Genomic DNA, 25,256 nt, shown 5'->3' with positions numbered 1-25,256 from the left:
TCAATCCCTATTCAGGACCCTTTTCCTAAGGAGCCGGAGCCTTGACATGACCACATCCCAGTCTGCATAGGCACCTTTCAGGTGACGTGTCACTTCTGAACATGATGGGTAGCTTTGGTGACCATGAAGCACACGCCAGTTATCAAATGTCACTATGTCTCCTATAAAGAGATTGCACAAAACTCAGTAGTTGGAATGTTATGGTTGATTCCTTCAAAAAAAAAAGGAGGTAAATTCATATCAACAGCTAGGGAGCAATAATTTTAAGTAGCTCAGATACACAGCAACAACACAGTAATTTTAAATTTCTCAACCGTACAGGCCAGTTCCCTTTTGACATCTCTTTCATTTCTTATATAATGAGGAGTTAAAAAGCAGAGTGGTAGAGGAGTCCACACTGAGAAAATAAAGCCTTGAGGAGAAAGGCAACTACAGCAAATCCACACAGGTGAAATAAATAAAATGGGTGAAAGCCACTAGGATACTTTTTGTTTGATCAGCCTAGTACTATTTGTACTATACACATACATACTATCCCTGTTAAGAGAATTTTATGAGAACAAAGTCAAGACATTGAAAATTAGGAAATCACATAATTAATGCTAGAATACCAATTTAATTTTTCTCCCTTGTGTGCCACCATTATGATAAATCTTGAATTAAATAACCTCACAGTCTTTCTTATCTTCTCCCCATTCCCTCTACCACAATTTTGATGTGTTCATCAACAAAATTAATGTCACTAATGTAATGTAAGGCACTTTGTTTTTCCATTTATGTGATCTTCCCCATTATTTTATTGCATGTTTCCAATGGAGAGAGATTAATTTCCTCACAGATATTTTAAAGACACAAGTACCATAGTACATGAGGCAGTCAGATACACCAACGAATTTACTTTTGTAACATCTCTTGAGAGATTCATATCTTTATTTTAATGCTGAGGAATGAAATAACAGAGATTAAGGCAACACATGATATCACACATGGTTATTTCCCATCTGTGGTGCTATTGATACATCAATTTCCAATATGGTATGTAGCATAAAATACTGTTTTGGATTTAGTATAAAGATACATTCGACTAATCTATAGGTAGACTACTCCCCCCTGCCATTTTTTCTTCTTTATAGTGTAACTATGCAAAAGAAATCTATGAGATGAATGTAAGAATGCAGTATGAAATGAAATGAAATAAATGATAGAAAGATTTGAAGTTCCTCTCAGCACTAGTGCTAACAACGTTCAAGTGTTTTGACTGTCAGGAAAAACGTGAAAAACTGTTGCGAGGAGAAGCAACTTACTGACCTGGTTTCAGCTTGTAAGTAAACTTGTGTTCTGCACTGTTTAATAAATCATTAAATTCCTTTAGAGCTGCATAAAATGGCCTCACTTTTTCAGCTGGTATGTCAAACACCTTGTCTCTTGTTGCATTATTATAATTGATGCGAATTGCTTGGCCTCTGGAATCCATGCTATGAAACAAAGGAAAGGGGAAAAAAGGAAAGGAAAAAGAAAAAGGAATGTGTTCTGTTGTTACTGAAACAGTTCGAGATGATTAAACAACAACTGAACTCTCCTGCTGGAATATCAGTGTGTTTCTACAGTAAAATTCAGATTGTTATTGGAATGGATTTTGCTAATTAAGCCTAACTAGGAAAAAGGATAATCAGGAGAAAGTATAGACACTTAATTTGCTCAAAAATCCATATTATACACTCTTTAATGGTAAACTTTTTTTTATAAATCATAAAATTTTTAAAACCAGAAAAGAATATGAACATTTGCATTTCAACTTTTGATAGTATATAATTCTTAATCTGAACGTTTCAAATTATGACCTCTCTTTGGCATGATATTTATGTACCTTGGCTGGCATTTAGTAACAGATTTGGCTGCTGCTAACCCATGCCTGTGCCTAGGAGTTACTCTAATTACCACCACTTCTTGTTTGTGTGTGGCAAAAACCAAGTAAGTGGTACAATGCACAGAACAAGTCACACATTCCCCAAAAAACTAAACAAAAATCCCAACCAAAAAACCAAAAAAACCCACTTAAACCTAGAACTACAGACCAAGTTAAACCAGTGTTTTCCCACAAGGTGGCAGGAGCAGACCGTCTCCTACCAACATGTAATCCACAACACGAGAGGGATTTTCTTTTTGGATGTTGTTGAAACTATTCACTCTATAATCCTTTGTTTACAGTGCACAGCAAAATCACAGTAATCCACCCCAACATCAAGTGTAGTCCACAGCAGTAGAGGACAGGATCTGATATGCCTCAGGATTTTGTTTCTTCAGCTCATTGGATACATGAAATCCATCTACACTTTCACCTCCTGCAGCTGTTTGCTTTATACAATGAAGAAATTGAACCTGGAATGAATTAACAGCTCATTTAAAAAAAAAATTAGCTTGCATATTCAACAGTTTATTAGTATCAGTTGTCTCACATCTGTGGTTCTTTTATTCTGGTTGGGTTTTTTTCCCCAGTGACAGACTGAGTTCTCATTTACTGCAGCTTCACAATGCCCTGCCACAAGTATCACAAAGGCAGAAAATTAAAACAGCATGTTTATAAATCCATCCCATTTGGGGTATCTTCTAATGCTTGCAATCTGTGAGTCAGTGGCAAAGTGGTCTTGCTTCTTTCCTTTGAGTCCCTCTTTGTGGCAGTCACATAGTTTTAAATGTGTTTCAGTCTTATCTCAATAACACGTATTAGCTTTGTCCTGCAGAAACAAAACCTGATGTGAATTATTCACTCATAGAGGGGAAAAGGTGGCTGTCAGAGAAGGCTTGTCTCTGTGATAAAGTAAGATTAAGACAGTTTTATTTCACTTTAGAATGAATTTGCCAAGGTGTAAGATGGAGCAGAAAGCCTAAACTGGGCTCTAGGTTGCAATGGTTCTAAATCTGAGCTGCTGACACAAGCAGTAAAACTCCCTGTGGCTCTAGATATCACACAAAGTGTAATTGCTTATTCTGCAAATGACACAAAATACACTTGTCATATCAAATGTTGTTACATTTGTGACTTGGCCCTTCCATGATGGTGAATTATTTCTGAGACCACTAGGAGACAAAACAACCAAACAAAACAAAAGAACTCCCAACAACAACAACCAAAAGCAAGCAAACAAACAAATGAATAAAAACACAAAAAAACCAACCAACCAAAAACCCCATACAAACCCTCCCCAAACAAAAATAAAACCCACAAAAAACCCCAACCAACCAACCAAAACAAAAAAAAAAAATCCCCCAAACCCAAAAGACCCCAAAACAACAAAAACCCAAACAAAAACCACCCCACAAACACAGAAGCTCAAACAAATAAACAACAAAACCAAATAAACAGACAGCTAGCCAACCAAAAACCCCAACCAAACAAAAAAAGCCCTCAGGATGGGAAAGAGGATTGGAACAGGGGTTGTTCTCCTTAGCAGCTGGACCTGCAGACCTTGCTGATGGTGATGAAGGTGGAAACTGAAGCTGTGGGCAGGGGCAAAGGGCCCACTGAAGGGAGCACAAGGCAACAAGTTCTTTTCTTTTGTGGCCACAGCTGGCCTTGTGCAAGGTAAGCACAGCTTGGCCCTGATAAGGAGGGCTGCAGTAATGTAAGTTGTATTATGGTCCTAGGAATTCCTAAACCAATTTTTATGGGATAGTTCTAAAATTAATCATCATCCTTTAAGAACATGTCCAAATATTTTTAATAAATATGACATAAGAGTTCAAATATTGTGTAATAACTAGATATATATAGAAAACTGCATTTTGGACAATGTTCAAAAACATTTCAATGTACTTTAATACTTTTATTTCTTACAAGCACGTTTGAATGAAAAAGTTTACGCTCTTTTTCTAATGTTTCATAGCAGAGCATGAGCTTTGGCGCAGACAGGACAGCGAGCTAATTCACATCTGCTCTCTATTAATGAAGCCCTATTCCATTCTTACTCCACATCAATGAACAGTATCTAAATGATGAAAAGATAATCTTATTGTGAAGTATTTGGTACTTCCCTATGGGTAAATCACATTGGCTTTTTGTTTAAATACAGAAACAACAGAATACTCCACAACAGGAGAAGAGAAAGTTTTATAGGTGCAACTCTTCCAGGGTTCTCTGTGTTCCTTTGTACCTTTTCCTACTACTTTCCAGTTCTCTGGAATTATGTGATTTATGTGGATTACACTTTGATGTGACAGGGACTGGTAGAAAACATATTTTCTGTGGTTGTCCAGTTTTACAGAATGGCCCTGGTTTTTTGTCTGTTAGGAAAGGACAAACAAGTGTTTATCTTGCATCAATTCACAGAAAACAGAATATACTATCTTAATCATATTTCTTTCTCTGTTCCCCTCCTGAGCTGAACAGATGAGTCCTTAAATGTCACAACCTGACTATAGCATTTAGACACCTAACTTTTGTGAAATAATGAGAACAGTATTCAAAGCATATAAAGGACCCTAAAGTTTTCTCATATGGTAATATTTTCAATACTTTGTGAATTTAATTTAAAAATTACAGGATATATAGGAGATTTACACTGAATTTACATCATACTGTATAAATTGCATATCCATGTGTATATAGATTGCCATATGCAGGTTAATATCTTGTTATTTTTACATTGCTCTTTTAAGACAAAATTCAGAGCCAGTGATCACTAACCATATTTCACACTATAGAAACATTTCCCTTTCCCCTTTTGTGGGGTGAAAAGCTCAGTAGATTCAACTTACCCCAGGTGAATGCTGCAGAACAGGGTAATCAGTGTGAAAACAGAGTCTCCCAGTTGTATAAGCTACATTGTTAGCATCTGCTTTGTCCTGCACTTGCCAAGTTGGTCTTTATAATGAAAGAGAAAAGAGAAAACATGTTAGAACAGCCAGCCAGCATGCCAGACAGTATACACTGAAACTGTGAAATCACAGTAAAAGAGTAATTTTATCTTTGAACATGAAAATATTGTAACATTATAAGGAAATAAGGATTTAGCAGTCCCTCCACCCCAACAGAGCTTTATTTCAGCAGTCCTAGATAAACTTCCGTGTGCCAAGGGACAGCTGGCACCAGGGTAGCACCTAGAAGAACAATGGCTTTCCAGTGGCCGCACTTTGCTGAATGCAAAGGCCAGTTGAAGACGCTAACCAAGAGGCTTCTGCCAGTAGAAATCATCATCTTAGTACTGATGCTTCAGAAATAAGCAAGTAGAAGCTGGCCCATTTCTTTTATCAACCTTCCACTTTCCCTCTGCCATATGGAGCCCTTTATCAATGAAATACAAAATTGTTAAAGGCCATGTAACTTTCCCCAGAAGTCATTTTTAAGGCTTTATAATCTTATGAAATATAGAGTATCCTTTATAGGTGTATCTTTCCTGTAAGATGAAGACTTGCTACTGGAGGAAAAATATCTTGATGAAAGACTTTGAAACTTCTTCCCTTTCTATGACTTTCTTTTTGAGAACTAGCTTTGTTTATTTTATGATATAGTTTCTGTCTTGGAATTTGGCAAAATTCAGTAAAAAAGTTTTGTGACAACTGCAGTGAAAAGAGTGTCACAGCTATATGACAAAGACATGAATATCTCACGTTGCTGCACAGACAAAATGTGTTTTGAGCGACACACCACACAGGAAAATTTCAGACCAAGAACCACAGGTTTTGTTTACACAAAGTTCACATGATTGAAAACAGTCCTCAGCAGATGCATGTTATAGATCCAGACATTTGTCTGGAAAAGTGTAATTTACCATGCAGAGTCCATATAATTGCAGGCACATAAGTGACTGAAAAGAAATTATGAAACTCATTTTCCCTTGTGGAATACTATAGACCAAATATGTTTCAGATGATGTGTGCCTAGCTTTACTTCTTAAAGTAGTTTAAAAAGAAAATAGGCTAAAGAACAGGCAGATGAAATTATTTACATACAGTATATAAACGCTGCTGTTCTAGGAGTGGTATTTAGTATAGAAACTATACAAAATACTAAAATTAAATTTCTGCAATTGCCAGAGGGAAAACCCCCTTGAATATTTGCAAATGTGTTTAACTGCCTGGGAGAAACAGTTTTTATTATTTGCTATGGCACATATTCATCAGTACATTACTTGAAAAACAGCACATATTCATCAGCACACGACCTCAGTTCTCAAGTATGATAATTTCAACCACACTTCCACAGTTCCCAGTTTGACAGCCAAAAAATAGCCCCTTTATATCATTCTTGTAATTAGTGCTCAAGGCAGCTAGGTTTGCTCCATCTTTAATTTAATAGGCTGTGGTGTCACTTGATGGTTTTAAAACAATTTAACACATTTTAATTGTCTCATTTATGTGAAATACATAAAATTACTGGAGTGATAATACTTTATAGAATCATTATAAGCTTTTGCAAAAGCAGTCATTGCTTTTCTGCTGTCAGTATTTGCAAGGGATGCTGCTCCCCAGGAGCTTTCCTTCCACACAGGGAGCTTTGGTCAAAGCCCAAGTTACTGACTTGAAGTCAAAGATGCTAACAGGGAGCTCAGCATGGAATATGGAAAAATCAGACTCACTTTGTCTAAGTCTCAAATGAGCTGAAGTATCAACTTCGCCATGTTGGGTGCACAGGTAATAAGGGTAGTGTCAAGAGACTCTTGGACCTTAGGGAGAGCAAAGTGGGTTGGAATGGTTTATGGTTTAGTAATTAGGGTCAGATTTCAAAGCCAATTGTTCAGGCTGTTTGATAGAGGAGGAAGATTGACACCAAGCAGGTGTAGCAATTTTTTGCTTTAGATAGCAACATGAGCTCAGTGTTCATCACTAGAAAACCAAGCTGTCTGTTACATCCTTAGCCCTGCAAAAGTGCAGCACTAGGAACTGAAGCCACATTTGAATTATTTGGTCTTACACTTCATTAAAAGTCTATGTCTCATTCATATGAGATTTGGAACACATGTCCTTATCTTGACGCTGAAGCCCTCTAGGAGATACTGATGGATTGGCTGTTTTCATGGGAGTGCTGGAGCCCCAAAGAAAGGACTTCCCACCACACCAAGCACTGGACAAGGCTTCAGAACAGAGGAGGAACACAAGGTCTAGGGCATGAGAAGTTGGAGAAACGAATTGTGGTATGACTGGAGACTTTGTTAATGGAGTTGGGTCTCCATAATAGAAAGAAAAAGATTAATTTAAAAATGTGAACACTCTTGATGTTGTTATATGGCTGATACAGAGAATGTTTCCACTTTTTACAGCAATGACAGTTTAGGGAGGTCGCACCAAGCAGACATCTAGACAAGAAAAAAGGCTTTTTTCTTTCATGTGTCAGAATTATATTCATTGCTGTTACATTTCAGTTTAAATTGCAGGGCCCTGTTGAGGTAATGTTTTATTTGGCAAGTTTGCCAATTCCAAGTTTATCCTTTTATTTATAGTATTTTGTAGGCGTTGTATTTGGCTCCCAGTGAAACGGCAAGGAAATTACCCAAAGTTATTATTTTATTACAGTTGTAAAAGCCACTCCAGAATTGGATGCAAGTAAGAAATGAACTTCTGTTTCAGAGGTGAAAATTATTATAAATATTAGCTACAAACATTTCTTCTTAGTTAGATGGAGGTCACTGACTCAGCTCAGCAAGATGTAAGTTGCCATCATCATTGTCTACTCATTTAGTAGGCACTTACAGAGGTAGAGTTTCAGTTTTCCAGTTCTTGGCATCAAAAGGATAATTTACAAGTGCCTACTTGCCCTCTTTCAAGCTGAACTCTGCTTGTTGGGATTGGTTATGGCTTTCCAGAGCAGACTGGTGCAAGCAGGGAAATGGATACTCAGTCCATCTTCTTGGTGATGTGGGACACAGTACCATCATCTAAGTCTTACCTATATCCATGACTCAAAATCAGACTAAGCAAAAGTTTCAGAACAGATAACTTTCTCTGTTCAGAAGGGGACTAGATTAGGGATTTTTTGTTTTGTTCCATAGTATAGATAAGTAAGTCTATCTCACTGTTATCCTATATTCCACAACATGTTTTCAGGCACTTTTCCTTCTTTCAGCAGTTAATGTTATTGCTGCTCTTCTTTAAATACCCTACCTGTGACAGTATAAAAACTTGATGCCAAATTTTCTAATATAGAGAGAAAAAAACATACACCTTGCCTTAATAAATTAATCCACAGATACAGCAAGCTTAGATGAAGAACATTAGAGGTGATTACAACACTGGCACAACGAAGATATTATAAAATAAATTCACCCATAAAATGTGAGGCGCAGGAACCCAATCCTGTGGCCAAGTCTAATCAATTCTCCCTGCCTTGTAGCAGCTCCTGTCAGTAGAACAATTCCCACTTTCTTTAGGGTACACAACCTCTTGTATGCACTTTCATCATTTAACGTGATTTCTTCAAAAGGTATTTTGGGAAGTTGAAGGTCTAAGCCCCAGTACTGGCCTTCTGAAAGGGAAGAAATAGAGAAACAAGACCTTAGCTGTTTTAGCATCAAAACTCAGGACACAATCAAAGCCGGAAGCTAGTGGGATTTCTATGTATTTGTGAATATCCCTCATTTCTGCAAACCACCTCAGATGGGGTCCCTGAGTTTGCACGGATGACAAGCAAACATGATGAAATTCAGCAAGACACTGCAGTTTCAAAATTTTAGGTCAGAAGTTGAATGAAAGGACAGTTTGAAAGGAGTATTTTTTGTTAACAGTGCATCAGAAATGTGTGTATTCAGTTTTCGGCCTGTACTGGTGAGCCACAAGAGTGAAAACCTAAAAATACGACTGCTTTGAAAGCTTCTTATCATGGGTGCAAAACCATGGAGCACCCTGAGACCTCCCTCATAGGTCAACTCATGGGGTTATTCAAGTTCAGACTCGTCACTTGGAACCATGATAGTGTTACCTGAGTTCAACCAATTAGCCTGCAGGGTTACTTGAGGTCAAATGAGTTTGGACAATGCTGGAGTTGTGTGATGTCAACCATTTAGCCTATGGGATCACTTGAGGACAAACTGATCAGTTGGGACTGTGCTAGGGTTACCTGAGGTCAACCAATAAGTCTGTGGGGGTTACTTGAGATCGAACTCGTGGCTTGGGACCATGCTGGTCCACGCAGAGCTCTGTGAAGAAGCTTCTTAAAACCCGAGGCCAGTGGTTTCAGTTTCCCTTGCCTATGTCCATGAAACACTTTTCATGCCCACTCATTTTCTGCCCCTCTGCTCTGCTAAGACCCCACCTGGAGTACTGCATCCAGCCCTGGGGTCTCCAAGACATGAAGGACATTGACCTGTTGGAGTGTAGCAGGGCATGCCCCCTGCCCTTAAGAACTTATCTGTTGCTTGTTAGCTGGTGCAGTAATTCAGGGCATCTCGCCTCTCACACAAGTTTGCTAATTGGTGAAATAACTCCATCAGGACAGCTTGTTTTGAGTTAATGAGTTATTTCAGCACCATGGGATTACCATTCCCAGTTGACAATAAACATCTTGCTGTGGATGCAGATGTGGAAAGATAAGCTAGAATTTCTGACTGACAGACACCCCACTTTATAGAAAAACTATAAAAACTACACCATACTTTCACAAAGCAGAAGTTTTCTGCTCATTCCCTGGAAATGTGTGGGGTCTTCTCCCCAAAGTTTGGGATGCCTGCTTTGTGATTACTCTCTCAAGGGTTGAATGAAAGGACTCTGTGTACACTATCGACAGTTCAGTGATAAATTACACTGATTCCTAATCTAGACTATCACTTTGCTAGTTATAATATAGGTACCTTTATGTCGTGCACTGTTTTATGTAATCTACTAGTAGTTCTTTTGTTTTATACTGCATAGTAAGTAATTCTGTTTAAGGCCTTTTGTCTGTTAATCTCCCATCTATTTAATAAATAACTCATTTCATAATAGATCTAATCAGCCATTCTTAAGAACTTGTGAGCCAGAGCAATTTAGGTGTGGGTCACCTAAGTTAAGCTGCTGACAAAAATCTAAGTCTGAGGCAGGGGTTGTCTAAAGCTCTCACTCATGCAGTGAGTCCAGAGGAGGCCACCAAATTGATCAGAAGGACAAAGCACCTCTCATATGAGGAAAAGCTGAGAAAATTAGGATTGTTCAGTCTGAAAAAAAAAAGCTTCAGGGTGCCTTAACGGTGGGTAGTGAGACACTGGAACAGGTTGCCCAGGGAAAGTGTGGAGGCATTCAAGGGCAGGTTGGATGGGGCTTTGAGCAACCTGGTCTAGTTAAAGGTGTTCTTGCCCATGGCAGGGGGGTTGGAATAAGATGATCTTCAAGGTCCCCTTCCAACCCATACCATTCTGTGATTCTATGATCCCAGAGCACAGCTGGAGGAACTCTACCACTGGGGGTCCCTCGCAACTCTTACTAGGTGTGTTTCACTTACTTGTAACTTTGTTAAACCTTAACTATTTGGTCTGAGGTTTTCTATGGCAGTATCTGCCAAAAGCTTCAACAAAGACTAAAAGGTATCAAACCCCTAAACCAGTGAAAAGTATAATGTTCATATCTTACCAGTAGCATACAGGAGATTCAGGAAAAGAACTCTGATAATTTGTCTCTGTGGAGAAGCTAGTACTTTGCTAACCATCTGTTTAAAATTTCTCATAACGTCTATTTTAAAATTTTCAGAAACATATGCCAAAATCAAATGAATATCCTCCAATAAAAGGCAGTGCTGTAGCCATTCATTAGTGCAGGCCAAACCACATAACAACTAAACCCCATGATTCATTCTTTTGAGCTCAATGTCATAGGCCAAGATCAAGTTAAAATAATAAAAGGTCATTCCACCCCTCCCCATTCAACCCCCATTTCTTTCCCTCAAATTAATGTTGCAGGGACCAATTTTGCTAAACAACACTGAAACCGATATCATCTAAGCTTTAATGGCTCTAGTGTATTCAGCCAAGAACTCAAGGGAAGAGTAAAGTAGAAAGGAAAAAGGCAGGATATTAATCATGGAGCCCAAAGCACAGCTTCTCACCACGACACTTTCTGGAGCCTGACAGTGATTAATACAGTTACCTTTCATTTAATTTTTCTGTGCTACTGGCAGAGGACACTGGAAGCTACAGTTGTGGGTCACATCTGTTACAAATAATAGTGATTTTCTTCTGCAGTTGATAGAATTCCAGAGAATGTCCAAAAATACTGTATGGTGTACCTGGACCACTGAATCCATCTTGGTCTTTTCTTTATTTGTTTGTACATAGGGATTTTAAAATAGTACAGATTTTAAAGGCAAGTAAAATGGCTGCACGTGCAGCTGAAAGAAAACTGCTATGCGGAGTCCGTAGTGATTTTATTGTTACAAATTGCACTTGTAAGCCCCCTTAGTACATGTAACCTGAAACTACTACAGGTTTCCAGTGCAAATGCATCTTAGGTCAAGATATAATTTTTATTAAGCTGCCTTGCTAGAAAGCATCACTGGTAATTGTTTTCTCCCTTGTACTTATACTAGTGCTTATCATAGAATATAGAATCACAGAATGGTTTGGGTTGGAAGAAGCCTTGAAGATCAGCTGATTCCAATGCCCCAGCCATGGGCAGGGACACCTTCCAGTAGACAAGGTTGCTCCAAGCCCCATCTAACCTGCCCTTGAACACTTCCACAGACTGGGCATCCACACCTTCTCTGGGCAACTTACTCCAGGGAAGCAGTGGGTCTTTTCTATTTCATGAAGGTTGTCTGGAGCAAAAGTTGCTGAGGGGAGGGATGGCCCAGACCAGAGAGACACAAGCCACCAAGCATCCAGTCTCTACAGAGCTGTGCCCCGTGCCAGTTGCCTCATGAACTTCTGCCCTGCTTTCACCACACACACTACTTGCCACTACCCAAAACATTCACTCAGTGTATTCAACAGTAATTCACAGTAAAAAATCATTTTATCATTGAACAGAGAGCACGTAAGCCTTTAGAACCCCCCACCCCAACAGCACTCTGTCCTGTCCTCTGATTCCAGCTGGGCTCAGCTGGGCTAGCTGTGATGCCAGAGACTGGCAGCCATCTCAGAGCTGTCGACTGCTGCAGCTCAGCTAAGCACAGAAGCAAAATATCCTGGTGATTAGGACTCTACAGGCTCCTTCATAGCTACTTTGGGTCTTACATGTTTCAGACTTTTTGTGGGCTACGAATAATGGAACCTGTCGACTTGCAGAATGAGGAAATGAGGTGTGATCTGCTCACCTGATCTGAAAAGCAGTGCTGGTACCAGATTTGTCCAAAGACCATTTGGACAGATAAATGGGCCTTTTGTCTCCCTCCATACTGTAACACACAGAAATAGATGTGGGGTAATTACTTTTTCTTCTGTATAACAAAGATGTATTTCAGATACTCCCCAAATGAAACACTGCCTGCCTTCTTGTTCTCTTCTCCCTTATTTCCACTTGTAACATCTCCTAAGTTTTTAAGTTTACTGGCTTGTATGCACAAACATACACATACGTTCAAACCAAGGATGGTGCACAGTAATGGGTAAAAAGGACAAAGATGCTATTTCTTACTTTTTTTGTTTTGCATAAAGTTAGCATTGATTCTAGTTTTTTGCAAAACTTGAAACACTACTGGTTTAAGTCAAGCATTCTCTTAAATATTGAATCAGAGCTTTTAATCTTACAGTAAAGACATACTTTTTTTCCTTGCTTTTATATATTTAGTCTGAAGCTGCTATTCTTATAAGAGTGTACTATAAAGCATGAAAAGATTTTATATAGAATAATTGTTTTGTTTAAATCACAACTACCTTACTTGGTATTTTAGCTAATATTCAGATAACTTGCCCAGTCATCAATCACAGAGATTACACACTACAAATGAGACCATATAAACATTTGAGAAATTATGCAGGTGACATCACTTATAAAACACCTATATCTCTATTTATTCCAACATCTCTTCAATGGAGAGGACCAATAAAAACTATTACAAATTCCAAGGAGCCTTCAGAATTGAGAACTCTGGGTAATTTTACCTGGTGACTCAGGGACAAGCTATACTTCAGACAAATATGAAGCACAGGTTTGGGGCTTCTTTTTTACCTCTTTATAGAGACAGGTAGGAAGCACAAAACACAATGTACTCATTAAAAAAAAATTGAACTCAGACACTACATAGTTACAAAATTTTCAACCACTAGTGTTCCTCTTTCATTTGGCTAAGGCCAGTTAGACATGGTCCAAGAATCACAGCACACATGCCCAGATATAAGCTATCCACAAAGACCATCTTTTATACTCTGCCTGTGTCTCAAAGAAGCTGCAGTATGATAGACAAGCTGTTGAATTTTTTAACATGTTCACAAAATAAAAAAAGTACAAGCCTTGAGGAAAGATAATCTAACCTCATTAAATTCCTTTTTGAGACCACTCCATGGTCAGCTACTCACTGCTCAACTTTGTTTAACTTAATATACATATTTTCACACACTTGAAAGATGGTGAAAAAACAAAATATGAATGTTTTCCCTTTTCTCTATTAGAAGTTAAGAAATTAAAATAGCTTTAAGTATGTTGTGTGAACTGCCAAGAATACCCCTGAAAGACAGTGCAGGTAAATAACCATGTGAAAACTAAAGGAACATTTTAAGTTTCATCTTTTCCATCCTAGTTTTCTTACTGACTTGCTAATAAATATTTTCCTAATCTTCCTGAAACAAGAAGTAGAATTTCAAGGAATACACCAACAGATTTTTCGTCCCTTTGGAAAATAAATACATGCCCCTGGAATTGAACTGCAGCTCCAGGAGTCCTAGGCTTCCAAGGGTACATGGACTGTAGTGTCCTCTTGTTCAAATTCCCAATGCCTATTGTTCTTGCTAGAAGTTTCACCTAATATGGAATGACCCTTCTGCAGCGGACATGGGCTGTGGTGTTGGGTTTTCAGGTGGTTTTGGCTTCTGTTACAAACACCTGCTTTGTCGCAGCACTGCAAAACAGCACATGCTCAGTATAGCAGTCTGATGTGTCTTGGATTTTGGCATAACAAAACTGTCAACTCTTACAGCTGGCCTGTGGAACAACCACCCATTTCACCCTCCACCCAACCAGACCCTCAGCACTGGCAACTGTCATCTGGCCTCACATCCAAAAAGCTATGGAGCCAAAGGGAGACAAAAGCTAAATTCAAAATGTTTCTCATATCACTTAACTTGAAGAGAAATATTTTTTCTGGGAATTTAGCCTTTGCCAGACTCTGAAATGTATTTGGGAATAATACTATAACATTGCCTACTGACTGAAGAGATATTTAACCTTTACAGTACTGCTACAATGTGGAAATTGCAAAGTGTCTGTCGGTGCCTTATCCAAGAGATGGGACGATCACGATTATCACAATTTATTACTTAAAAATCAACAAGGCATCAGTCCCAAAGGCCATGCTTTAGTAACAATTTGCCATAACTGAGAAAGTAATGGGTTTCAGAGTTACATGGCAATTTATAACTTTTTGGTCCGATAAGCAATTAGCACAAAATTTTGTTTTGACTCTATAACCTATCACCTTTGGTACTTTTTACTGCATGCGTTTGTTTCACAACCAATGGCTTGCTAGCTCACGTACACACATATACTTCTATTATAACATCTACATTCTTAACTTAAAACTATAAAATCACATTACTATACTTAAAAACCCTTCACCATATCACCCAATACATTTTCTTACTTATAACTATAGAAACCTTGGTTCATAATTCTTCTGCTTAAAGTCTGTATAGCTTTGCCATTACATCAATCCAAGCTCTTTCCAGTGCTGTAAATCAAACTCACTAATGCTTGTGGAAGTTTCTGCTCCTCTGTTTCCCACAAGTGTCAAGGAAACTGAACTCTACACTGGTACTCCCAAAACAGCTACTAAAACTGAAGAGCTTTTTTGTTGGTTTGTTTAGCCACTTTGCATTTTAAAAGCACCAACAAACAAACAAAAATAATCCCAAACACCAACAAAACGAAGAAAGCTAGAGGGTAAATACAGTTCAATCCTGCCTTGCAAGGCCATAAATTCTTCCTCAAAGTTTCTCTTTTCTCATATAAATTCCCCTGTGGCAAGTGTAGCCAGCATCCTTAATGGTTCGTCTAATCTTTTTAAAGGTGCAGGCTGGTACATGTATGCTTATAAATCCAACCTCATGTTTCAGAGAAGAAAGGCTCCAAGTTTCCAGCCCTTCAGTGGGATGCTGATGCAGTCAAGAGCTTAGCCTCTGAGCGACTGCAGGAGTAACCTTTCCCCCTTGACACTTGCCAATCTACCTAGTAACTGTTGCAGTGGGGATACTGCAACACGCCTATATCAAACCAGGAGTCCCGTGGAAAGGAAACATATATATACGGACGGATTCTTGCTAGATGTTTCAGAGATGTTTATTTCCCCAGCCGCATGGCCGGGCTCTGCCGAGAGACTCTTACAGTCAGCACCCGAGGGTCCTTTGCCTGCGCAGGGGAACACAAACCAACCAATGGGGAACGAGGCTGAGCAGGGGCAGGGAAACCCCGTGTGTCTGTGCCCTCAGGGCTCCCAGGGCTACAGGCGGGGGGAGGAGACCCCAACAAGTAACGACACCATGGTAAATACACTGGAAGTTGAAACCTTGCATACAGCTCCAAGTGGTAATATGAATGTGACCACTCCACTTAATACTAAATATCCCAAAGAAAATTATTAACTTTAGCGCAGAATTTCCTGCAGACTTTTTAATATTTATGCTTTACATATTAGTAGTTGTGTTTTTTTCCAGAGAGCTCTTAGAGCTTAATTTAACTATACTAGTGCCACTTTTGATCCTTCTAGTAGCTGCAATAGTTCTGAGGTCTAGTTTCTAACACTTATGTCTGACATACACATGAACTGCTTCTAAACAATTCATATTTGTACAAAAAACAGTGAAGGAATTCTCCTGACTGGTCCCAGAGACCATCACAGCCAGGTGAGCACAACAGCAATAGGTGAGAGACAAGTCATAGGTCTGTACTAAAAGAAGCAGCACTTATAACTTGGCTCCAGATGAAAATGCTATATGTTGTCCAATATTTACAATCTGACAGATTACCAGGTCCATAATTATTTGGAAAAGGGACAGGAAAGCATACCTAAGAGAACCGAAAAAAGATCCTGTGATATAAAGATATTTACGTTCTTCCATTTTAAAGTATTTTTTTAAAAGTCTGCCTGAGAAAACGCTGTGCCCCCCATGGCATGTTATTCTGCCACATACCAAACAACAGGAACTTTCTACCCATTTTTATTCACAAAACCTCTTCAGCCTGAAAATCTATCAAGGAGCTGTACTGAACTGCACAGGGACTGTATTCTTTGCCAGTATTTCCTGGTGGTAACTGGTCCCACTCAAGCTCTTCATTGTTTTATCATGTCATCATAGCAGAACTTTTTCCCACTGCATAAGGCAGTAAATACAACTTCCATTTGTACTACAGTAGAAATATTACAACATATGCTGTGAAAGCTGAAGGGGTAAGAAAGCTAGGAATGAGTCATTAGTGTCTAGACAGCCTTAGATCTCACTTGCACAGCATAGCTGCAGTTGCCAAATTAAAAATCTTTGTGTCACAGAACCACAGAATCAACTAGGTTGGAAAAGACCCTTAAGATCATCAAGTCCAATCTATGACCAAACACTACCTTGTCAACTAGATCATGGCACTGAGTGCCACATCCAGCCTTTTCTTAAACACCTCCAGGCACGGTGACTCTACCACCTCTCTGGGCAGCCCATTCCAATGCCCAATCACCCCTTCTGTGAAGAAGTTCTTCCTGATGTCCAACCTGAACCTCCCCATGCACATCTTAAGACCGTCTCCTCTTGTTCTGTCACTGGTTGCCTGGGAGAAGCGACTGACACTCAGCTGGCTACAACCTCCTTTCAGGGAGTTGCCGAGAGCATTAAGGTCACCCCTGAGCCTCCTCCAGGCTAAACAACTGCAGCTCCCTGAGTCACTCTTCATAGGGCTTGTATTCCCGATCCTTCAGCAGCCTTGTTGCTCTTCTCTGGACGTGCACCTAAACATCCTTCCTAAGTTGAGGGGCCCACAACTGGACACAGCGCTCAAGGTGTGATCTAACCAGTCCTGAGTACAAGGAAAGACTCACTTCCCTGGTCCTGCTGGCCACACTATTCCTGATATAGGCTAGGATGCCGTTGGCCTTCTTGGCCACAGGGGCACACAGCTGGCTCATGTTCAGTCTGCCATCAATCAGTACCCCAGGTTCCTTTCTGCCTGGCTGTTGTCCAGTCACTCTCTCCTCAACCTGTAGCACTGCAGGGGATTGTTGGGGCCAAAGTGCAGGACCTGGCAATTGGTTTTGTTAAACCTCATATTGTTGGATTCAGCCCGTCTATCCAGCCTGTCCAGGGCCCTCTACCTGTCCAGGTTCCTCTGCAAATGTAACTGAAAAATATACAGGATAAAAAGAAGTCTTGTAGAACTATTTTGTGTCTTCATTGATACTTTATATTATGACTACTAAGCCCCCAGATCTATGTGCTTTTCAAAATGGGAAGAATGAAACACTTCTGAAAGAATTAATGCCTCTTTCAATAATTTCAGAACAGTAATTTGGCAGAAAAAAGAAAGAGAAACCAAAAATCCCATTTCTTGATCACACCAGGTTAGTCATAACTACATTAGAGTTTGCATAAAATGAGAAGATGCCCTTTGCCCAGTACCTGCAGATGGTGTGCATCCATTAACAAACACTTGGAATTATCCAGCATTTACTACACAGGTTGGGACAGTGGAGATCAAAAACTTCGGGAGTCATATAAGAAAGTCTAGACACCTTAGATAATATTACTTCATCTAAAATTATTTTGTCTACATCACATATTTCAATGTTTGTTGAAAGCCAAGTGTATTTTTGTTGTATTGTGAGTTATGTATATGGCAGCCTAACTCATGTTGTTAAGCTCTTATTAGTTATTACTGCAGGATAAATTCAGATGACCAAACTTTTTAAGTAAAAAACTACTTTTAACTTCACCCTCCTAAAATCATCATCTCTCAGGGCCTAGCAGAGAAACTGAAAACACCATTGATGCTGTTAACATCCTGATTCAAACTTTTGTGGAGCTGGATATATATCCACTATCATATTACCACATTTTAAAGAACTATCATCATCTGAAACTTTAAACTGCTGTTGAAACCTTAACCTAACCTAAGGTCAAAAATATAAAGTACCACTACGTACTAGCTCTGCAGAATCTTCTGTTTTACCCAACAGGAAAATATCATTTTGATGTTATCTTATTTTCCACCCCAACCCCATCCTGCTGTTGGTATGCCAGCATGTTGAAAAATTAACCTCAGCAAATGCAGTGAAGTTTCGTACTGGATACTGGCTTACTTAGTGTCTCTCACAAGCATCCTGTACTACACCCAGCATCTGAATTACAGACATGGTAAATCATTCCTGTGACATCTGCTGGGCAGAACTCAAGTAAACAGAAAGAAAAAGGAGAGTATATTTGAGACACCACAGCTGTAGAAGTAGAATATGGCTCTTTTGCTGTTCTTTTGGGAGCATCTTGTAAGCTGGGCTGAAATGAGCCTTGATATACACAAATAGCAGATTTTGATTTTGCATATTGCATGGATAGGATCTGGCAATGTTTTAAAAGGGAAATCTTAACATACTGCCATAGAGCTACTTAAAGTCACTTCATCATGCACTGAAAATCTGACCTACTCTTCTTTTTGGGTTTAACACAGTGCCTGACATCTACATTTTTTGAATCAGAAACTATGACGAAAAAGCATTTTTTAAAAAAGCAACACTAAAAACAAATAACCACTTGCAAAAGAAAAAAAAATTAGCCACAGCTGTGATAATCTCAGCAGTGAAAGTTAACCTTTAACTACAGCAGTCTGGTGAGCTTGCGTTCCTCTTTGTTGAACCAGCATACAGGGCTGACATTCCGTATCATTGTCTGTAACACTATACTGCTGGAATATGATTAGCTACTTAAGGGCATGTAATTTGTAGTGTGCAGCTCCACTGACCACAAGGAAGTGTGTTCTAAACTTAACACAATGCACAATGAGAAACAGATCTTTAGCAGCCAGCAAGCAAATGCACAGGCTGCACCCTTTTTTTTTGCAAGAAGGCGTCAATCATAATGAGCCAGGGCTTGTCTGAGAATATGAGGAAGAGCTGAGAATATGAGGAAGAGCTGAATGACACCACTAAAAAAAGCCAGTTAACTGGTGTAATGTTTATATACATGATTTCTTCAGACCTACCATGTGAAACAGAATTTGAAGAGCCATTGCCCAAAGAATGAAACAGATCTTTGGTGTATGTTTTTCCCTGAATGGCTCCAATGGAGAAGAGCAGTGGCAGAGGAGATAACTAGCTTCTAAAACATGCACTGTATTTAGATGCCAAGAGTAAGCACTGTGCAAATGCATGCATGTGAAGGCAAATCACAGCCAGTTAAGACTTTATAATAGGTGAAAAAAGTAGCATTACATCTGAAATATTGAAATCTCAGTAATTAATACCTTTGCCAATGAACACAACCAGAGATCTAGATTATTTCGTCTGGGTATCAATTAAAGCAATGTTCCATTTACTTTGATCCCTCTGAAGGCTACAAAACATCCTGCTAGCTTTCACAGCATATTATTTTTTACAAATAAAAGTTCTTACTACCTGAAAAATCAAGTCTAGTTTCCCTGAATAAGGTTTGTATCTTCACCATATTCACTCTGGAAGCATGCCAAACTCTTCAAAATAGTAAACACAACAGTTTATTTTTGCCAAAATTAAAGTAAATATAAATTTTTATATTACCAGGGGAAAAAAGTTCCATTCTGAACTATAAGGAGTCTGTTATAGCATCCACTGAAACGAATAGAAATATTACTCATCATTTAAATTTTAAACCAGTAATGTCCTATTTTAACAGATACTGTCTTAGCACTGAATACAGATGCACAGCTTTCTGCAACAGCAGATCTCACAGGAACACTGTCAAGAGCAATCACAGGTATCTTGCAAGCTTTCACACTTTCATACTCAGTCTAAAGGCTGTCAAAGGAATGATGATGTGCATCATGCCAAACCTAGTGGGTTTATAATTATTCACTTAAAAGGGTTAGTGATTTGTACAGGGTAAATGCTGCAAAGACAGCTGTACAAAATACTTCATAATCAAAAGACAGCCTACCACTAAAATACACATGGGAAGCAAAGCAAACACAACCTCAACTTCAGCACTACACACTGCTATGCTACACAGTTACTTTTTAACAAGAAGGCCATGAAAATGGAAAAAATTATTTCAGTTGTAACTCCCTTGCAATTCCAAATTATCCTTCTTTTTAGAAAAATTTAGAAGAATTTAAATAGTTTAAACAGCACTCATACACTTGCATAGTCACAGACCACTGCTGGTCCATGGTTCATTTGTGAGACCTTCTAATACTTTCTGGAAAGAAAAAGGCTTTTAGGAAAGTAAATGCAGCCCAATCAGTTATACTTCTCTTTTTATACTATAGTTGTACTATACTCAGGTATAGAAGATAGAAGAGGAAAAAGATAATCACGGGTTCCTGTCATGCATACACAGCCTGGCACTGGGCACCAAGGGTCGTTGCCACTGCTTCAGCTGGGTAGACCTGGTCCTCATACAGGCACATCTAGCCAGTACTATCAGTGTCAAAACCCTTGCATTTGACATAAGCGTGGCAGACATGGATTTAATTCCTACCTGGTAAAAATAAATCTGCTTGCGTTACAGCTCTGGCTTCTTCAGAGAAGCATCATTTTTTCAACCACTCAGCTTCATATACACTTGTGTGTTCATCAGGCCATGTAATAGAGATCTTTCAACACAAAGGGAAAAGGGGAGTTTAGAAAAAAAAAATTTAAAAAACATCACCTAGAACAACAACAAAACTTAGACACTGCAGAAATTGCAATACTTAGATCAATAATATCAGAGTTAAGCTTTCCCTGAAGCATGTTAGCAAACAAGTAATGAAAACCCAACCTGAATACCATTCAAATTCTGATACTTTTTATAAATGCTCATTTTTATTTCAATCCATGACCTAATTTGCTGGTTTGTGTGGACTGTTTCCATTGTGGGAGCAGCACTTAATAGAAGAAGGGAATTGTAAAAACTGACACATATCACTGGGGAGAGCACTTCACCCCACCTCAGAAGAGCGAAAATATCTTGCAAAACACCAACGAGTAGGTATCAATTCCCAATTCAGGCGATTCTACTCATTCACATGATGGTAAAACACTAGTATCATTTTAGTATTTGTGCTGTGCTTTCATCAGTTTCTGAATATAAGTGGAAGCAGACAATACCTAATTTGCCTAATCAAATAATGAATTTACACTGCATTAATTTTGTCTACAATCTACAACTGTAGATCTAACAACTTTGTAGTCTACAATTTTGGATCCCAGAATTCCTCATCAGAGACCCTTACCCTGTGGCTGAGACACTCCTACATGGGTTAGCCTTTGCAAACTGCCCTTGCAGCAAGGCTGCCCCAGGGTTGACTGCTGCATATTCAATATGTTTAAAACATCTTTAAGTGTAAAATTATGGAAATTAGTTTGCCAAAGGAGCCATATACTGCTTTTAAAACATAAAAAATATAAATAATATATTCAGTTTTTATATATCAGGAAAGATTGAAATTCATAAAGAGGGCAGCCACTATCCTCTCTTGCTTGATAACCTTCACTTTTTCAGGAAGAAATGTTAATGTAGATAAGTAGACAGGGATACAGACATTAGGCCAATTCTGATTATTGGATTCAACTTTGGTTTGAGTGTTCACTCTAAGATGAAGTTTATTTTACATTGAAAATTTGCTAATGAGCTGATTTTTTTTTATGGATTACGGTCATCATCCTTTTGCCATATGTTTTTCATATTTTCAAGCCATTTACTTAAAGAATAAAGAGAGGGAAAAGTGTAAGTGTAATTAAATGTCCAAGAAATGTCTATATTTTCAACAACTAGTGATGAAGAAGCATATGGTAGAATTTTTAAAAGCATTATTATATTATACCATCTGAAGCCTGGGTTTATGCAGTCTCTGCATGACATCTATAAAGTGAAGTTTCACATGAAGGTAGAAAGATCTGAGTTCCCCAAATTGGGATTTTTCCTAAAAGCTTATACCTGGTAAGGTTTGCAAATAAGCAAACTGTGATTAGAGTATAACTTGGAAGTGTCTCAAATTTAGATTAGTAAGCATTGTTAGACAAGTTTCACGAGAAGGTTGTGAAAAACGAGGTTCACTCTCCTGTGAGAATTTAAAGGGTTTAATATAAAGACAATAAGAGACATATAAAATAAAGCAAAGAGGTAATGGCCGGGTGCCTTGGCACTCTGCCAAGAGCACACTTGATGCTCGAGGTTAGTCCTTTTTATACCATTTCTACTGTCTGTTCTCTATGCATATTCAAACTTTTCCAGGAGCTGTTCTGCATGGCCACTCCTTGGTTCCGCCTTTTTAGAGCATGCGTATTCTTCTGCTTTGCGGTTTTATTTCTTTTGATTCTTGGGGTTGGGCCTGCTAGGTGTGAGTTGATAGTAGGGTGGATCTCTTAATTCTCTAGAGAGTCAGGGCTGATTGCAGCTTTGGCCTCTTTGGCCACCCGGGCAGAGCGGTGATAGTGGCTCTGGCCCCCCCTGGCCTCCCCATTCTCTGGGCAGAGTAGCCTTTGGGCCCTTTTGTTCTCTGGACAAAGTGTTGATTAGCAGCTTCTTGGGCCTCATCCTCTGTTGGCTTGGAGGTTATCTTACGTGGTCACACTTGCTAACATTCTTGCTAAAAAGAAAGAAAACTACATCCACACAGCAAAAAGCATTTCTAACATTATATAGTATCTACTTTAATACTTGTGAGAAGCCAATACTACAATATATGTTCATAACAATGTGAATGATGGTTTGCTTCAAATACCTTTTTTCTATCTGCCAGAGGAACCTGCTTCACCACGATGTTCACATCCAGATCCTCAAAGAGCAGCCTGCGCGCTCCGGCGGAGGGCAGGAAGCAGAGGGGACACTGGCAGTTGTCCCTCAGCCAGATGCAGGGGTAGCTGCTCTCACTTCCGTCCTCCCACTCCACGCAGATGAAATGGCGCTCGTTCAAAGCTTCCACCTTCTGTATCCCTGGGCTCATGCTAGCTGCTGAGCGGTGTGGAGCCCTGGCACAGCATGCCGACTACAAGGCTGAGTACTCTCAGTGAGTGGATTCCAGCCCTTCTGCACCAGCACCAGGCAACACACCTGGTCTCCAGAGACTCCGGTCCCCAGCAAGGCGTTAGCCACCGTCCTCCGCCTTTTGGGTTCTATATTGAAAACATCAGAGGGAGAACACTGTCATGGAATTCCTAAAACGCCACGAAGAGCAGCTTATTACTGAAGAAATCGGTACAGCAAAAGGACAGTGTTAGATTGATTCCCCCCTCCCTTCCTACTACCTCGACTTCAGGAAGTCATTGTATGTTGCTTACAGATGGTGTACTCAGACACAGCTATTCAAAAACCCCTTCAATTTGATCCATCATCTTGGCCGTCTTTTGTTTCTGCTCCCTCTGACCAGAGATTATGCCACATCCCTAAACCTCTCCTCCTCTCCCCTTAGTTGAGGGGTAAACATGTGCAAACCTGGCTTCAGGAAATGAGTGAGCTATGACCTCCCCCACCCTGAACCCAGCCAGAGCTGATTTTCAGGATAGCTGCTGGGTCTGACTTTCTTGTGGATACGTTCTTCTCCCTCAGCCTTGTTTACTTCTCCCTAGACCCGAGGTAACTGGACAATAGTGTCACCATTATCTTATCTCATGTTCAATTAGGTGTAGATACAAAAATGCTGCTAGCCAGGATTTTCTTGCTATTTTCTAAGTCCTTGAGAGACTTTTCTCTCTCACAGAAGAGGTAGCAGAGTATGTAAACAGCCAAGCCACCTGCAACCTTGAAAAGTCCTGTTTATGGTATAGTGGAAAAAATATTTTGACAATGGATGTTTTAGGATTTTAGCCAATCACCCGAAGGGGGTGGCTGATCCTTTGTCCAATTAGACTATGAAGAAAAAAGTCTATAAAAGAGTTTGTAAAATAATTAAATCAATCAATCTTACTGCACAATTCCTGCCTGCTGGATCTTCTCTCCTCCTCCTCCCTATGGCTGTGGGACACGGTGATATACCCTAGGGCCCAGGCCTGTGGTAATATTTGGTGCTGCCCGACGTGATCTGCACTCTCTGACATGTCCTACTGCTGCGAGCCAAGCCAAATTTTTCTAGAGGTACACTGTTCCCCTTCCCCCACGGGACTGGGAGGTCCAACAGGACTGAGAAATGGCGAACAGCAGCTCACAAACCGACACTGTGGTAATGGTCTGGAAAGGTGTGTTTAGCATATTGCAAACCTCCATTCCTGAAAACTCAGTTCGGGAATTATTAGATTGGGCTACTTTAAAAGGGATTTCCATGGACAGAGATACTGCCCTGGACTTTGCCTTACAGCAGGAACTTGGCTGTGCTGTCCGGCACGAACTCCCGTTTGGGGACCCAGCAGCGTTAGAATTATACCAGACCTGGCGTTCGTTATTTATCCTGCTGACAGACCTCGACTGTGGCAGCAGAGCTGGCTTGCCTATTTCAGTGATGAGTGATGGAGGAATGTCTGAGGGGGACCCCGCTGACCCGTCTTCTGAGGCAAATGATGGTGGATCCAGAAAAAACCCCCCGGCTCCACAGGCAGAGCCTGCGCCTCCTCACCCTGCACAATTGCAGGACTCCGCAGCCCCCAGGGACCCTGTGCCGGCAGAGGCGGGGGTGTCAGGGCAGCAGGAGGGCGCTCAGTATGCCTTGCCACTCAGCTCAGCTGCGGCCACGGCTTATCCAGGGCCACGAATTAGCGGCTTAGTGAATTGGACCCCCAGAGCAGCTCTTAGCCCAGTTGCCTATGCACCAACAAAGCCAAAATCGCCCGGATGTCCCTTCTTAGCCGGCGTAGCACCAGGCGTCCCTGCTCCGAGACTGCCTGGGTGTGGTCCGCTGCCCTCCTTGGCCCTGGACAGTTCTGCACCGCTGCAGAACTGAGCCATCAACCTTTTAATACAGCATCTGCCTTTGCTGACAGAGTTATCGAACATATCCCGGCAGCTGGGAGAATTGCTCAGCCTGCAAAAACGGCTGCTGCAAATAACAGAGGCACCCTGCCATGC

The 25,256-nt window shown here is 40.0% G+C and overlaps 1 protein-coding gene across 1 annotated transcript; it reads right to left on the bottom strand.

Moving 5' to 3' along the window:
• On the bottom strand, positions 1–23,205 carry BBOX1 (gamma-butyrobetaine hydroxylase 1). The gene is given in 8 exon segments (XM_069018818.1): positions 1–161; positions 1,309–1,475; positions 2,188–2,243; positions 2,245–2,379; positions 4,756–4,861; positions 8,260–8,458; positions 20,757–20,871; positions 22,984–23,205. Coding segments are annotated over 8 exon segments (1,161 nt in total).
• Between the last annotated feature and the right edge of the window lie 2,051 nt (positions 23,206–25,256).

This window comes from Aphelocoma coerulescens, chromosome 5 (genome assembly GCF_041296385.1).
Source record: "Aphelocoma coerulescens isolate FSJ_1873_10779 chromosome 5, UR_Acoe_1.0, whole genome shotgun sequence".
Classification (NCBI taxonomy): Eukaryota; Metazoa; Chordata; class Aves; order Passeriformes; family Corvidae; genus Aphelocoma; species Aphelocoma coerulescens.
This window is presented reverse-complemented; position numbering and strand designations above follow the sequence as displayed.